Source organism: Podarcis erhardii, assembly GCF_964252035.2.
Source record: "Podarcis erhardii genome assembly, chromosome: 5".
Classification (NCBI taxonomy): domain Eukaryota; kingdom Metazoa; phylum Chordata; class Lepidosauria; order Squamata; family Lacertidae; genus Podarcis; species Podarcis erhardii.
Window position 1 is genome coordinate 93,979,186 of NC_138509.1, and position 16,991 is coordinate 93,996,176.

Sequence of the window (16,991 nt, forward strand, 5' to 3'; positions counted from 1 at the left end):
GCCGTGGGCGCCGCGCGGTGGCTCCTCCGCCTCCGCCCAGCACCGCGGGCGGAGCTTTTCCTCCCCGCGTCCCGCCCGTTTCCTTTCCTCGCCGCGCTTCTCCTCCCGCGCCGTCGGGCGCCCTGCCTAGCCCTGCCCGTCCCGCGGCGGCGCCCTCGTCCTCCCGCAGCAGCGGAGCCCGGGAGGGACCGGGCCAGCGGCGGGCCAGGCAGCCTCCCTCCCTCCCGCGCCGAGAGGACGTCCCGTCCAGGGCTGCGCGGAGGGCGAGAGGCGGAGGCGGTGGGAGGGGGCCCAATCCGTCGCCGCCGCCTCCCCGATCCTTCCCCCCTCTCCCCACCCCCCACCCCCCGCGGCGGTGCTGAGCGGACCCCCTGCCGGGGCCGCGATGTGCCGCCGCCTTTGTTTGCTCGAGGAGATGCCCCCTCCGCGCCGCTTGGCCCAAGCCGGCGCCTATAAAGGCCGCCGGGGCCAGACGGGACGGTAACTCGCTCCGGGATCCCGCGCTCGCCTCGCCGCGATGACCCTCCTGGGCGCGGCGCTGCTGCTGCTGCTCCTGCCGCCGCTCGCCCTCGTGTGGCCGGGCCACGGCTCAGCCCCGCGCCCGCCCAAGCCCCTCTTGCCCATCCAGCCCGAATCGGCGGACCCTCTACCCTCCAAGGGGGCGGCAGGTAGGACCCTCCTCCTCCTCTTCCTCCCTGGGACGCGCGGGTGGCGGAGGCTTCTTTGCAGGAGATGGGCACGCCACCCCCCACCCCTCGGAAGGGCGCATCCTGACCCAGCCCTGTCTCCCTAGCTTGGTTGGCACAGCTGCCCGGGCAGCGGCAGGCGAGCCTCCCAGCTGCTTCCCACGGACGGATTTCGAAGACCCCGTGCCCGCACCTCTTGGCCGGGCGGCAGGTGGACGTCGAGGCGGGAGGTGGACGGGGACGTGGGAGTTTGGGAAGCCTCCGGGCTGCTTGGACGAACGCGGGCGGGTTGCCGACGGGCGAGGAGCGCGCTTCCAAGTGGGACAGACGGGGAATGGTTGTGGGTGCAGGGATGCCTGCTGTGTGGGAGTGTGACTCGGGTGTGTGCGTGCATGTGTGTGTGGAAGCGGTCAGCGTGCAACGGGAGGCACCAAACGCAGCCGATGGCACGAATTTGGGTACGAAGAAAAGTTTCTTGCCAGGCGACCCCACTCCCAAGGCTTTGCCCAGAGCTATTCCACACAAGACACCCACACTCGTTCAGTGTTCTAGACGTGCAGTCCTGGGTGCTGTGAGGTTGCAGGAATGCCAAGCGGGTCGAGGCACAGCTCCACAGGCATAGCTACGCACAAGTCACAGACTTTCACCTTTGAGGCTCAGTCCTGGAACAGGTGAAGAGCTGGCGATGCACATTAGGTGTCCCTAAGATTATGCAGCAGCCCTGATGGATCAGTGGTTGGGAAAATGGGCTCCTCGAGCAGAGAAGCTGGACTTCCCATCAAATTTAAATCTCCAAAGATTTTATTTTATTTTTAATCCGGGGGGAAAGGAACGTGGAGGAAGGAAATTGGGGAGGGATCACCAGTTCAACTATTGCAAGGCAGCCTAAGCGGTTGTAACAGTCGGTAGAGCTTCAAACTCTCAATCTCAGGATCCGGTTTGAGCGTCACGTTTGGCAAAAAGATTCCTCCATTGCAGGGGGTTGGACTAGATGACCCTCAGGGTCCCTTCCAACTCTACAGTTCTAGGATTCTAACTGAAATGCATATTTATTTTATTGAGCAAGATTTATATATATATCACTTAATCAACTAATCCTGTCCATTAAAATCATTCATTAAAAGTACCAACTGAAAAAAACCACATTGACACAAAATATATCAAAATCCAGATTAATCCCCTTATTTATTCATGTACCTCTTCTCGTTCCATTCCTCTCCTGCCTTGGAAATTTATTTGTTTATCTTGTTTATTTAGTTTTGTATGTTCCTTGAGGCAGGGACCTGCCTTTTTGTTTCCTAGTATTATAATTGTTCATCCCTACAACAATGTGAGGTAGGAGAGGCTAAGAGGCAGTAATTGGTCCAAAGTCACCCAGTGAGCGCCGTGGCCAAGCGGGGATTTGAACCCTAGCCCCCCAGGTGTGAGTACAGCCTTTAACCACTACACCACACTGTTTTTAATGGTCCTATTAGAGAGCACCCAGTCAACATTTACATAGCAGGTATATAAATTATTAGGTGTTGCCAGAATTTTTGTTGGGGGGGGCAGGACTTTTGGGAGGGGGGCAGAACTGACGTGATTGGTCAGTTAGTTAAGTATTTCTATTGTTCTACTTGATGGAGGGGGAGCTGCCCCCCCTGCCCCCCTTGTCTATGCCCAGTGCTTTTTTTCCTAAAAAAATGTTTAGGGGTATTCTCATTTTCCTACTCATATTGAAATACTGCCCCTCAATGAGGCCAAACTTAGATTCACAAAATATTTAGGGGTATGTGTACCCCTGCACCCCCCCGAAAAAGCACTGTCTGTGCCCGTGTGGCAGGTCTACATAGGCTGCAGGTGGTGGGTTTGGGGCACATGGAGGAAGGAATTAAGGGGCAGAAGGGTGGATGAGGGTGGATTGGGAACTGCGTGCTTGAGATGTGAAATAGAGAATTTTTGGGAAAGGGGTGATGCTTGGGCCTAGGGCTGAAATCCTGTCCCTGGAAGTGGTGAACCCCATTGAGAATGGGTGGACTTACTTCTGAGTTAAACATGCATAGGAATCCATTGTTAAGTCCGCTCATTATTAAACACACCCTTTGCAACTGGAAGCTCTGGTTCCTGATCAGTGATGTGTAAATGTACTCCTGTCTTTTTTTTGTTTGTTTGTTTAATTTTAAACATCTTTATTGTAAGTTCAAAAAGTACATAATTATATGTGCACTAAACATTTTGAGACATAGATAAAAGAGAGAGAAAGTAATAGGAGGAACAGAACCTGTGTAGAAGAGAAAATAAAGGGTGGGGGGAAACTCTCAAAACTATATTTTACAAGGTTGTTATTGTACTTCACCAGATCTTAACCTATTACAGTATTTGCAAGAATGGATTCCAAATATCATTGAATTTGACCGTGGCAAATCTGCGTTTATACACAAGTTGTTCATATGTTGCGGGTTTGTATAAATCTCCAAGCCAATCGTAGAAGGGAGCTGCATTTTTATTTTTCCAGCTGACGAATTGGATGCCCGCTGTTGTTCTTTCCTTCACCACTGCTTTTTTGGCTCTGAGAAGAAGTTTGAAGGTTATAAACTCTGTTGAGTCCTAATTGAACTGGACAGCTCAGTTGGTTAGAGCATGGTGCTCGCCAAGGTTGCAAGTTCGATCCCCGTACGGGACAGCTGCGTATTCCTGCATTGTGGGGTTTGGACTAGATGATCCACGGGGTCTCTTCCAATTTGACAGTTCTGTGATTCTAAGAAAGGAAGCCTTGAGGGCAGGACTCTGGAGGGCGGGGCAGGTGCTGGCGGTTGCTGGGTGGACCTGGGTGAGTCAGCAGACAGCCTGTGCTTTTAGGGAACTGATTTATTTGGAGGAGGGGGTGCAGGCAGCTGAAAGACAATGTACATTTCCTGCAGACCTGAGGTGAAGAAGGGCCTCAGAAGTTGATGTCAGGGTCCAGGTTGGTTCATATGGAGAGAGGTAGTCCTTGAGGTATTGCGGACCTGAGCCATTTATGATGCTGGGTGATGGTTTTCAGGTCGGTCTTCCTGTGCTGATCTATGTACGTGCTTGGTTGGTGCACTTATGAACATTTAACATATATCTAAGACCTCAAAATTCCTATCACAGCTTAAAGGGGTTCACATGGAGCTGGAAGGTGCAGGCAGGAGGCTTGCAAGGGCCAACTGAAAGCATCTCCAGTTAAAAGGATCAAAAGCAGCAGATTTGGGGCTGGATTCAGATAGCTGCTGCCAGTCAGTGCTCAGCTGAGTGGCCCAGTGGCCTGACTCTGGGATAAGGCTTTTGAAAATGATGGAGTTGTGTGGAACTGGCAAGATTAACAGCAAAGATGAGAGACAACAGAATTTGAAATAGGAGCACCAGCGTTATTTATTAAGATAAATAGGTTAGAATGGATGTATTGAATATTATACGTGAAATATGCATCCTTTAAGGGTAAATATGGAAACCATGGAAATGGGGTATGGTAAGTCAATGGATAAAGTAATTTATGGTCTATACCGAAATCTGTTTTTTTTAGTGCAAAATCAATAAATAGGGTTATTTTTATAGAGGCAACTTCATATGAAGCTTTCAGGAACACTCAAGACTCTTCCTCTCTCCCCCCCCCCCATTTCTTTTAGGCTGCTCTTTCGGTGGCAGATCCTATGCCTTGGAGGACACTTGGCATCCAGACTTGGGCGAGCCTTTTGGCATCATGCACTGCGTGGTCTGTTCCTGCGAGCCAGTAAGTGGTTATTTCCAATTCTTTTCTCTCTCTCTTTTTCCAGATGTGGGAGGGGGTTGCTGCAGAACCCCCGAGCAGGACTGGGGAACCTTCTCCACCACGGGGGCCACATTCCCTTCTGAGCAACCTTTCGGAGGGCCACAGAGTACCAGTGGGCGGGGCCAGGGGCCAGAGATGGGCGGAGCTACAATTGGGACTTTCCCCTTGGTGCTGTAGGCTGCTTTCAGCAGAAACTCACCTCTCCCCCTTTCCTCCACCTATGATGATGATAATAATAATTTTATTATTTATACCCCGGCCATCTGGCTGGGTTTCCCCAGCCACTCGGGGCGGCTTACAGTACATATAAAAAATATTGAAACATCAAACATTAAAAACATCACAATACAGGGCTGCCCCCACACCCTGGACCACACCACTGCTTGCAACCCATCCAAGGCTTAGTGCTGCCTGTCTGATTCCTCCTCCTTAAGTCTCACTGTTGCCCTTTTTTTATTTATTTTAAAGAATAAAATACTTTATTTATAATTCAACAATAACAAAGGAAAAAACCACAGTAGTTGCTACATCAATTCATTACAATTAACCAATTTTAACAATATATAAATAGTAACAGAAAAATTACACAACACCACTTTTAACTTATTGAAGTTTTCATATTACACTTTTATCTCTTTGTCTCTTTCTTAACATATCAAAAAGAGAAAGGCCAAGAAAGGAGGCACAAAAAGGAAAAGAGAAGAGGAAGAAGAAGAGGGGGTGGGAAGGAGGGGAAGGGGAAAAAGGAAAAAGGAAAAAGGAAAAACAAAACAAACATATCTGGCTTCCGATTAGATTCATTGTATTATTATTTCTACAGTGTTTTCACACACAGTTCCAAGTTATTGTATTTCTTTCTTTGCTTTTGTCAGATATCAAAAAACATTACAGTGGTACCTCGGGTTAAGTACTTAATTTGTTCCAGAGGTCCGTACTTAACCTGAAACTGTTCTTAACCTGAAGCACCATTTTAGCTAATGGGGCCTCCTGCCTCTGCCTCGCCGCCGGAGCACGATTTCTGTTCTCACCCTGAAGCAAAGTTCTTAACCTGAAGCACTATTTCTGGGTTAGCGGAGTCTGTAACCTGAAGCATATGTAACCTGAAGCATATGTAACCTGAGGTACCACTGTATATTTGTTGCCCTTTTAGCAGGGAGGAAACTTGGTGCAGTGGTACCTTTGGTTAGGAACTTAATTTTTTCCGGAGGTCTGTTCTTAACCTGAGGTACCACTTTAGCTAATGGGGCCTCCATGCAATTTCTGTTCTCATCCTGAGGTAAAGTTCTTAACCCAAGGTACTACTTCTGGGTTAGCAGAGTCTGTAACCTGGTGTTTGTAACCCGAGGTGTTTGTCACCCGAGGTACCACTGTATTAGTTGGTTCTGCCTCTCATTGGCTCTGGCGCCACCTGCTGTTAGCCTCCTTGCCTTCCTCCCAGCAAGAACCAGCCGCCACCGCTACCTACCGTCGAAGCAGAGTCATGTCCCGCGGGGAAGCAGCCAGCTTAAAGCCATTGCATGATACCCTGCGTTGATCTTGCCTCTTTCCAATCAACACAGAAAAGCAGAAGGTGGTCTCCTTTGAGAGCAAGCAGCTTTTCCATGCTTTTGGCCGAGTAAGCCTCTCCCCCCCCCCCTTTCATAGGGTGACAATCTGTGCTTCCGGTTCACACTTTAAAACACCTTCAAAATAAATATCTAAGGTCTGCTTTAGGAACTGTTCTCTTCTGTATGACAACATCTACTCAGGCACACAAATACTGAGTGAGTTCCAAACTAGGTGAGACCACAAGAGAGCCATGACCAGATTATCTCCTGTGGGTTTTTTTTTTTTTTTTCAAAAAAAGAAAGAAATTAAACGTAAATACATTTGAAACAAACCATCTCCCCTCTCTGCATACACACAGCTGCGTTTACCCTGTTTGGGGCAGGGGGGGTGGAAGGGCCGGGAAGAGCTCATCCCAGACCTCCCACCTTCATTACTCCCCAAGAGAGGCTCAAAAGTGCATTTGGTCACTCATTTTTAATGTAACGTAGAAAACTGCTTTCTTTTTCTTTCTGTCACACACGCACACAAATCTCTTAATCGCTTCAAGGTATGTGTAGGAGCCTTGCCTCAGGCCTCTTCTATTGATTCTAAACAGTTTTTAATGTTGTGTTTTACACTGCTGTGACGTGACATTATAGTTACACGTTCTGGCGAAGGACAGGTTATTAATAACACTAATTAATGCTAACTACAGTGATCAGAGAGCTGGGATTTCAGAGTGGGGCTCTGGCTTGCAATTCTGTTCTGTCATTTGCATGTCTCTTTTGGACAAGGCCCTCACCTAATCCCCCATCAGCTGCAAAACAGGAAATTATAGTGTCCTGCAAAATGTAGATAGTCACACACACACACACACACACACACACACACACACACACACACACACTTCAGCTTGTTTATCTATTTGTTGATTGTTTTCTTTTCAGATTGTATTAAATTATCGTGTTGCTCTTTGATGATATTTTGCATAAGTTGCCTCATGTGCTGTTTTTTTCTTTTGCTTAAAGTGGGGGTGAAACAAATTCATAAATAACAGGGAGGCTGGGAAAGCAGTTCTCATAAACACCGCACTTGCAGGTGCCATTTATTGCGGAAGTGCCTGTACTTTTGGACACGGTCACATTATTTCCTTTCCGCAATAGCTCAAAATGCTCTGGCACGTCCTTTGCTGCACGATACGCTCCAAGACAATTTCCTGAAGTAAATCTGCCGTCGCTGTTAGTCCCGGCTGCAGGGAGAGGGCAGTGCTGGGGCACACGATTCACCTCTGGTGCAGTTAGAGAGGCAAGCAGACGGATTGGCTTTGCCCTAGATAGTACAGTGGTACCTTGGGTTACATACGCTTCAGGTTACAGACTCCGCTAAGCCAGAAATAGTACCTCGGGTTAAGAACTTTGCTTCAGGATGAGAACAGAAATTGTGCTCCGGCGGCGCGGCAGGAGCGGGAGGCCCCATTAGCGAAAGTGGTGCTTCAGGTTAAGAACAGTTTCAAGTTAAGAACGGACCTCTAGAATGAATTAAGTACTTAACCCAAGGTACCACTGTACTGTTTGGCTTTGGTAGCCCAGAGAAGAGAAAACCGAGCGTTGATATGATAACCATCTTCAAATATCTGAAGGGCTGTCACATGGAAGAGGGAACAAGCTTGTTTTCTGCTGCTTCAGAGGGTAGGACCCAAACCAGCGGATTCAAATGACAAGGAAGGGGATTCCCACAAAACGTTAGGAAGAACTTTCTGGTGGTAAGAGCTGTTCAACAGTAGAATGGACTCCCTTGGAAGGTGGTGGGCTTGCCCTCATTGGAGGTATTAAAACAGAGGTTGGATGGCCACCTGTCAGCGATGCTTTAACTATGATTCCTGCATCGAAGGGGGCTGGGCTGGACAACCCTTTGTGTCCCTTCCAACTCTACAGTCCTATGATTCTGGGAATGCAGAATTTGCACTGAATTTCTTATATTGATTCATGATGGGGGAAGTTCATGAGCCTCTAATGGCCCCTCCAGACACCATTTTTTTAATGGCACATTTATAACTATTTGCACTGATTGTGCTCTCAAGCTGGTCACATGCAATCCCTCTTTCATAATTCCATAGTTTTTTAATGCCATGAATGTCCTGGTTTGTTTTTGTCTTGCTTTTGTTGCGCAACAACCCCTCCAGACAGCAATAATGCAGTTGCCCTGGGGAAGCATGGAGAGAGCAACCTAAGGCAGAACAAAGGCACCACTGATGTGCTGTTATTGTGTCCAGAACATGTTGCAGGATATACCTGCAATGAAACACTAGCCTGGAGGGTTAGAGTCCTAGAGGAAACAACCACACAAATGAACACACACACACACACACATACACTGGAAGGAGATGTGTCACTTCCATCATACATCCACGAGCTCATACTTCCTTGCCCCTGGATGAACCATAACACTCGGATTACCAGCTTGCTTTAAAAGAAAAGAAAAGAAAGTTTCTAGCAGAGCCTGAGATGTGAGTCAGAAAGTACAGGCCCTAATCTTCTCATTTTGGTGCATGAGATAAATTACCGTATTTTTCGCTCTATAAGGCGCACCAGACCACAAGACGCACCTAGTTTTTGGAGGAGGAAAACAGGAAAAAAAAATATTCTGAATCCCAGAAGTCAGAACAGCAAGAGGGATGACTGTGCAGTGAAAGCGGCAATCCCTCTTGCTGTTCTGGCTTCTGGGATAGCTGCGCAGCCTGCATTCGCTCCTTAAGACGCACACACATTTCCCCTTACTTTTTAGAAGGGGAAAAGTGAGTCTTATAGAGCAAAAAATACGGTAGCCTACTCCCCCGCTCTGCTTGGAAAAAATTCTGCAGATGCCCTTGTCAGAACTGCTTCCTCCTGGGTTGGGAGAGTCAGGAGTGGAGGTGAAATGATTTTACTCCTAGTAATTCCTCTCACATTTCTCCTTGACAAATGTTGATATAAAGAAGTCGCATGGTATTCTTGGATTATTTACTGATTACGCAGTGAATATTTGAAATCAATATGTGGCATCCAGTTATGGATAAATCACCATCTACAGTAGCTGGCGTGCAATGCGATCTAGAATTTGATAGTTGACATTACAGTTGGCGTTTGACACTATTGAATGGTTGGCAAGGATAACTTTTGACTGCTTGACATTTAATGGTCTTTGGAAGTATTTAGTTGTCAAAATGAAAAATGAATTTAATATGTAAGCATATTCGATAGATGAGATACAACAACATTCAATCTTCCCGGTATTTGGTATTTAATATTTGACAGCTGTCAAGATAAAAATAATCGAGGAAAATCAGCAAGCCAGGTAATGCGTGCAAATTTCAAAATAAAATTTCACATTAAGATTCCATGTTTTGAATTCTACTTTCAAACACTGAGGATCATTGTAGGATATTTTGGCACATTTTAATGTTTTGTGAAATTCTTTTCAGCTCTCGTTGAGGCTCATCTCTCTTTCAACCTTCTTCCTCTGAACCACTAGTTTGGCAATGTTAGCGGATAACAGTAAATAATTGCATTACGGTGTTGCTTTTATAGGTGTAAACTACAGTGGTACCTTGGGTTAAGTACTTAATTCGTTCCGGAGGGCAGTACTTAACCTGAAACTGTTCTCAACCTGAAGCACCACTTTAGCTAATGGGGCCTCCTGCTGCTGCTGCACCGCCGGAGCACGATTTCTGTTCTCATCCTGAAGCAAAGTTCTTAACATGAAGCACTATTTCTGGGTTAGCAGAGTCTTTAACCTGAAGCATATGTAACCTGAAGCGTTTGTAACCCGAGGTACCACTGTACCGTTCCCTGGTGTGAAATTGGAAAGCACCCATAGACAGTAGCATTTTACTATCATAACAGCAGTTGCCTTCTGCTGATGGAGCATGCAACTTTCAGAACTTATCTCTGCATCATAAACTTTTTTTTTAAGAGTTAAGTGAGGCTTCTCTGGAACCGATCATGAGATACGAGGTGCATATTCTGCGAGGACCAGCACAGATGTGGAAGCACAGCTTGCAATGCATAGCAAATGCCTCAGACGCATGTCCTCCATCATCAATATTTTCTCTTTCCCTCCACAGCAGAGGAATCGTCGTGGGAGGCCGACAGGCAAAGTCAGCTGTAAGAACATTAAGCATGACTGCCCCACCCCTCCTTGCAGTGACGCCATTCTGCTGCCAGGACACTGCTGCAAAACCTGTCCGAAGGGTAAGGATTGATGGTGACGGCGGTGGGTCCTATGTTTTCCGTGGGGCGGAAGGTAAAGTCAGTTGTCCTTGTGGGTTGTGGGCCTCCCTGACACTAGCCAATCTGGCCTTCTCCCATGGCAGGGGGATATTTGAGGGCCCTCATGAAGTTGGGTGTGAATTCACCTCAATTTCTAAACCATTTGCCTCACAGAGCCCCCTGGCACTCAGGGGCCATTTTTCTTGTCCAGCCAGCCAGTTTCGTTGGTCAGAGGAGGGTAGTAAATTGAGTACTGGACCTTGACTGGGGAGAACCAGCTTGTCCACAAGGCTCACTTGATGACCAGCCACTATCTCTCAGCCTAACTTTTCTCATAAAATTGGAGAGGGGCAGGGGTATGTTTGCCACCCTGACTTGGTAGGCAAAAGCTCAGGATCGAAACATGAAATAAGTAAATAAAGGCAGTCCCCAAGTTCAAATCAGCCTAAAAGTGATTCATGAGAACTAGAAGCTTCCTCCGTTTTTGGTAGAGAGCAGAAGAGGAAGGGCACTCATAATCTTAAGGACCAACATTATGTGACGCAGAGTTTGTGTATGAAACGCTTCGCTGTAACAGCTTGGGCAAGATGCATCCTTTCCAGCCTTTGCTGGCAGCAGTTTGAGGACGCACCCTCAAGCCTGTTGCTGCGGGCGACTTCCATTTGAAAAGCTACTGTTTTCACGGAGAGGCTTGTGTATCAAATCTCTCAGACTGGAGGTGGAAGGGGAGGATATCCGAAGGAACGGATGCTCCCTGGTTTATTCAGTGTGTTGATTTTGTGCATTGAGCCGGGGCCTGCTTCCCCTGTATAGTCTATTTCCCAGTTTGTTTGGGTCTCTCTGGGCATCTGAGAAGAAGGGAGCTTGTCTGTGATCATAACACCCTGAACAACACACCTGCCCCGGCCAGCTCAGCAGAGTTTGTTCTGGGACGGGAGACTGCTTGGGAACACAAGAGGGTTGTACGTTTCACAGGAGTATGAAGGGTGCAGCCGGGTGGGGGCTTCAATGTTGCAAATTGGCCACCGAGATATTGCAAACAGGTTGTTGGTTTTTTAAAAACTTATTTTCCTTGGAAACAGTAACTCTGGATTAAATGGGGGGTAAAATGCGACCTGGAATTTCTGATGACAGCAGTGTCACAGGGACTGTGCAAGAAAAACCTTACAGGCATGAGGAGCACTGATCCCCACTAATAATAATAATAATAATAATAATAATAATAATAATAATAATTTTATACCCCATCCATCTGGCTGGGTTTCCCTAGCCACTCTGGGTGACTCCCAGGAGAATAGTAAAAACACGATAAAACATCAAACATTACAAACTTTCCTAAACAGGGCTGCCTTCAGATGTCTTCTAAAAGTCAGATAGTTGTTTTTCTCTTTGACATCTGATGGGAGGGCGTTCCACAGGGCAGGTGCCACTACTGAGAAGGCCCTCTGCCTGGTTCCCTGTGACTTCACTTCTCGCAGTGAGGGAACCAGCAGAAGACTCTCGGAAGAGGACCTCATTGCCAATCTAGAAGCTCGCTGGGTCTTGCTTTTGCTATAACTCTTTTTTTTCTCCATCCTGGGTGCGAGTTCCAGACCAGCTAGTGGCAGGCAAGCTCCTCCTATCTCATATACAAAGCGGAAAATTCCATGATTCCATGATTACCCATGTCTAGTCCCATGAGCCCCAAAGCCCCCTCCTGTGCACCTACCTATGCCTATTCTCTCCTCCACCTCCTGCCCGCCCCCCCCCCCCAGTTCCACCCCTCACTTACCCCATTTATCAGGCACTTCAGCAGGTGGGACTGGGAAATGTGTGGTCTCATTGGTGTCGTTGGGCGACACTCCCATCCTCCTTGCCTGTTGGCTCTGCTGGCTGGGTCTGCTGGGAGTTTGTGAGTCCAGCAACATCTGGAGGGGCAACCCACCCCTGAAGTCAGTCAAAGGAAGGGATGGGAGCCATGCCTCTCTGGAAAACACATTTTTCATAGAATAATAGAACAATTGAATTGTTGAGTTGGGAGGGACCTCCATGGGTCATTTAGCCCAGGCATAGGCAAACTGGCCCCTCCAGCTGTTTTGGGACTACAACTCCCATCATCCCTAGCTAACAGGACCAGTGGTCAGGGATGCTGGGAGTTGTAGTCCCAAAACATCTGGAGGGCCAAGTTTGCCTGCCACTAGCTGGTCTGGAACTTGCACCCAGGATGATGAAGAAAAAGAGTTATAGCCAAAGTAAGACCCAGGGAGCTTCTAGATGGGCAATAAAGTCCTCTTCCGAGAGTCTTCTGCTGGTTCCCTCACTGCGAGAAGCGAAGTTACAACCTCCTGCAATGCAGGAATCTCAACACAATGTCTCCCATCCAATTTGAAACCATAATGGCCCCTGCTTAGCTTTGCAAACATGCTAGCAGTTTCATTGCTGCATTTTGGGTTGTGCTTCTCACCTGGCATTTGAGGTCAGCAAATTTTAAGCCCCGGGAGTTTTCCCCCAAGCCTAGAACTATGAATCTCTGCAAAAGGGCAGTCCTTTGGCAGAGGACGGCTATTGTCTCTCTCCATGCATTTCTTGGGTGCTCTCTGGTCAGACCAGTGAATGGACCTTTACTCTTACCCTGCTGGACTATCCCTCTTCCTCCAGAGTAACTTTTCTGTTCAAAGTAGCCCTCCCCCCCCCAAAAAAAAAACTGACAGAAAGTTCAGGTAGATGGATTTGGGAAACGTGCTTGTGTGCAAGTTAGTCTGAACGGGTTGGAAATATTGGCTGCTATTCAGAGCCAGGTCTCTCTCTGTGTTTTGCCACCTCAGAAGAGGCAGGATATCCCAAGCCCCACTAATATCTTGCACAGGATTTTGGGATTCACGGTCAGTTTGCATGGGGAGCTGGCCGCTCCCGAAGCAGCAGAGAGCCTGGAGAGAATTGTGTCACCTCGTCCGCTTCCCGCTCTGATGGAAGTCGTCCTGTTGTTGCTCCGTTCCTAAGTGATTTGCACAAACACAATTAACTTTGTCCCAACAAGGATTACATAATAACAGCTTTTGTGCCGATTCTTTCCCAAGTAGCACACAGACAAGCTCCCCTTGCCAAGAAGCCGTTTCCAACTGGGCTGGCTGATTATCACAACCTGCTAAGGGTGGCGGTTAACCCTCTGGCGTCATGCCAAGGGCTCTCCGTTGATTTCTATGGGACTTTCTTTGGCTTGAAATCAAAAGGGTTTTTAGATCAGCTGTTGTGCAGATCAGGGTGTAAATGGAAGAAGAGAGCAGGGGACCAGTCTAATATGGGAAATTGGGACCCCCTCTGAGTCCAGGGTCTTTTCTGGGTCTGTCAGTCAGTATTAGAAACTGTGCAGCAATGTAAAGGAAGCATAAATTCTCAGAGGGAACAAAGAGATGAACTCTGGACTCAGACAGAATTCAACTGTGCATCTTCCCCAAGGTGAAATTTAGGTTCAGTCATACCTTGGGTTACAGACGCTTCAGGTTACATTTTTTCGGGTTGTGGACCACCGAAACCCAGAAGTACCGGAACGGGTTACTTCCGGGTTTCGGCGGTCGCACATGTGCATAATCACTAAATCACGCTTTGCGCATGTGCAGACGAGCTGCTGCGGGTTGCGGACGTTGCGGCTTGTGAACGTGCATCCTGCACGGATCACATTCGCAATCCGAGCGTCCACCTTGGTTTTAAGAACAGTCTGGTTTAAGAACGATTCGGTTTATAAACTCCGCAAAACTGGAAATAGTCTCTGGTTTGAGAACTTTACCTCCGTCTAAGAACGGAAGCCGAACGGTTGAAGGGCACCGGCGGCGGGATGCCTCATTAGGGAAAGTGCGCCTCAGTTTAAGAACGTTTTTGGTTTAAGAACAGACTTCCAGAATGGATTAAGTTTGTAAACCAAGGTATCACTGCATCTATATTGGGGTAGGGCACCACATGAATCTCAGCTAGAGTTTGCCATGCATGAGCAATGGGCACATAGAATTGCAGATTTGGAAGGGATCCCTGGGGATCATCAGGTCCAACCCCCTGCAATATGGAGCTTTGCCACCTGTGGGGCAGCTAAAGCCATGTAGGTCTCATGCATTTACTTATACACAAGGGATTTTCATGCCAGATCCTGGTTTTCTGCAAAAATGTCTCTGTTCATCATAACTATATTCCGCCAGTTTGACTAAAAGAGGCCTCAAGGCTGCTCAGAATTTAAAATCAACAAAGTATTCAGGTGATATTGGAGGGGGCTATGCAAAAAGAAGGGGAATAAATGTTTGCTCATCAGACACTAGTTGCAGTGCTTCTCTTTGCTTTTTAGAACTATTCTCCTGCTGTAGCCACATGGCATGATACCATACTGTGCTCTGACTTCATGACAACACCATGTAGCTGATCAGATTTGGCTACATGGTGATGTTGCAAAGACAGCTCAGAGCAATGGCACAAAACATTACCCTCGCTCTGATTTGGCTTCCTGAAAATACAACATAATCAATCAGATGTGGCAGCGTAGTAATGGCGCAGTGCCAAAGCAGAGGGAAGACAGTGTTTCCTGGCCTCACGCGGGAGTAGCTAAAAAGGAAAGGATGGCTTCAAGTAGCAACAGGGAGGGACATTGCTGCCACTGCCTGAACCTCAACCTGGTGGCACAGAATTGGCAAGCAAAGTGAACAGGGGAGTTTTTAGTAAAACCATTTGACTCCCATGTGGCATAGCTCAGTTACATACACTTCAAGGTCTTATCTTAAATGATTTTGCACCTTTCCTACCACTTTCAAGCCTCCAACAGAATAAACAAGTTGGGCAGGCTTCTCTTGGAAGGGCATTCCAACAAGCAAGGTGCCACCACGGAAAAAGCCCTGCTTCTAAGAGTCGGAGGAGGAAGCAATTTGAGGAGAAGACTGTGATATGAGGATAGGCAGCACAGGTAATGGAACGGCCCCATTACCTTTTTGACACAGCAAAGTTTCTACAAGTTGATTTTATCACAGGGTGAATATTTCGCTTGTTTGCATGCAAGGGACTCCCAGCGAAAGTGAAGCTTTGTCCCGAGATGGTTAATTGCACAAGGAGTTCTTGCTGTCCTGGTGGCCGAATGATCACTGTGGTCTGGGGACATGCCTCAGCAAACAGTTTACGAAATGACCACCCAGATGCACATTTGAGTAAATAAAAAGCACATTTGGGCAGCATTCATGATCGCATGTGGATGCCATAAATCTTTGCGTTTCTGTCGCAGAGCATCTTAGCTCCCACACCAGCCTTGCTGTGCTCAGAATTAGCAAAATTCCATGAATACGAGCAAAGTTGGGAGATCCAATTCCTGGGTATTTTGCCAGGGACATTCAAGAAGCAAGCTCCAATTTTCAGTTCTATATCCAAGGCAAAACATGACATGCCACGTTTGTTTGTTCATGTCTGCCCTCTTGTTCCTTGGACTGAAATGGGTGGTGATGTCTTATGGAACGTGGAAAGGGACATTGTCACTGGGGGGTGTCAAATGCTGCCATTACCCCCACCCCCTTTCAGGCCGTTGTTATAATTTGTATAGGAAAGCATATATAAATAAATGCCGCCAGACTGAGAAAACCTTATTTTGATTGGGGTGTGTGTGAGAGAGAGAGAGACACTGCGTTAATGCAAATCCCTAAACTAGGGTAGCTTCCATAGGTCCCTTCAGACACTGTTGGACTACAACTCCCATAATCCCTGACCATTGGGCATGCTGGCCTGGGACCAATGGGAGCTTGAGTCCAACAAGATCTGAAGGCCCAACACATTTTGCTCAACACCGAGAGATCTGCCTCACCCTATTCTTCTTCTTTTTAAAGTTTTAGACATCCAGGGAAAAAGCTGTTTTATATGCCCAAGCTTTTAACTGAATTGTCATATCTGGATGGTTTACTTATTTTGTGGCAGCTGGTTTTTGTCTACAACTTTACTTCTGCCCTTACTTATCTTAATATTTCATGCTGTTTTAATTTTTGTATTGGTTTTAACAGTGGAGTGTTTTTATTATTACACTTGATGCTTTGGGAAACGTGCCTGCGTTGAAAAGTGGCCCGTGTGTTTTAGCAATAAATGAAGAGAAATGGAATAAAACTTGCCTCAGGTGACAGATTTTGGGCTCCACAGCTAGTGGCGAATGGCCAGCTGTATCATCTGTTCTTATTATTGCAGTGCTTCAGGATATGGGAAGCACCATTTTGGCTTATCGTTTTGTTTACCTCAGAGGCCAAAATGTCTTCATCTAGCCCTGAAATTGGGGCACTTTCTTACATGGAGATAATGCAGAGGGGAAATGACATTTAAAGATGGCAAAGGTGGAATTTCCCACAATGCCTCTGGCACCAGGGCACTGTGATAAATTAAAAGGGGAGTTAGACCCATCTGCCTGGTGCTGTTTTCAGGTGCTGCTATATGCTACCAGGTAAGTTTCTCAGGGAGGAGAGGACCCACCAAAGGCTACTTTCCTACGGCTATCTCGAACTCAGAGCTGGCCCTGACCAGGAGCAAGAAAGGGGAAGGGGGCATCGCAAGATGAATCAAAGTGTGTTTCTGTATTCATCTACTTTCTGTGATGCCAAAAAACCTTTGCTTCCTGTCATCCATCATGCAGCTGCTCCCAGCATCCCAGAGAAGAAACCTGAGCCGCTGTTTGACAACTTTGAGTACTTTCAGGATAAGGAAGATGACTTACATAGGAATTACAATGACCGCGCCTACCTAAGTTCTGAGGATTTGGTCCGAGATGACAGCCGCATAGGT

The 16,991-nt window shown here is 47.3% G+C and overlaps 1 protein-coding gene across 1 annotated transcript in view; it reads left to right on the forward strand.

Moving 5' to 3' along the window:
• Nucleotides 1-376: 376 nt before the first annotated feature.
• Nucleotides 377-16,991, forward strand: part of CHRD (chordin) — a 50,113-nt gene continuing 33,498 nt past the window's right edge. The window contains exons 1-4 of the mRNA XM_081862288.1: nt 377-668; nt 4,316-4,419; nt 10,088-10,214; nt 16,843-16,989. Coding sequence (XP_081718414.1) covers nt 518-668; nt 4,316-4,419; nt 10,088-10,214; nt 16,843-16,989 — 529 coding nt within the window. The 5' untranslated portion in view covers nt 377-517. The remainder of the gene's footprint in view (nt 669-4,315; nt 4,420-10,087; nt 10,215-16,842; nt 16,990-16,991) is intronic.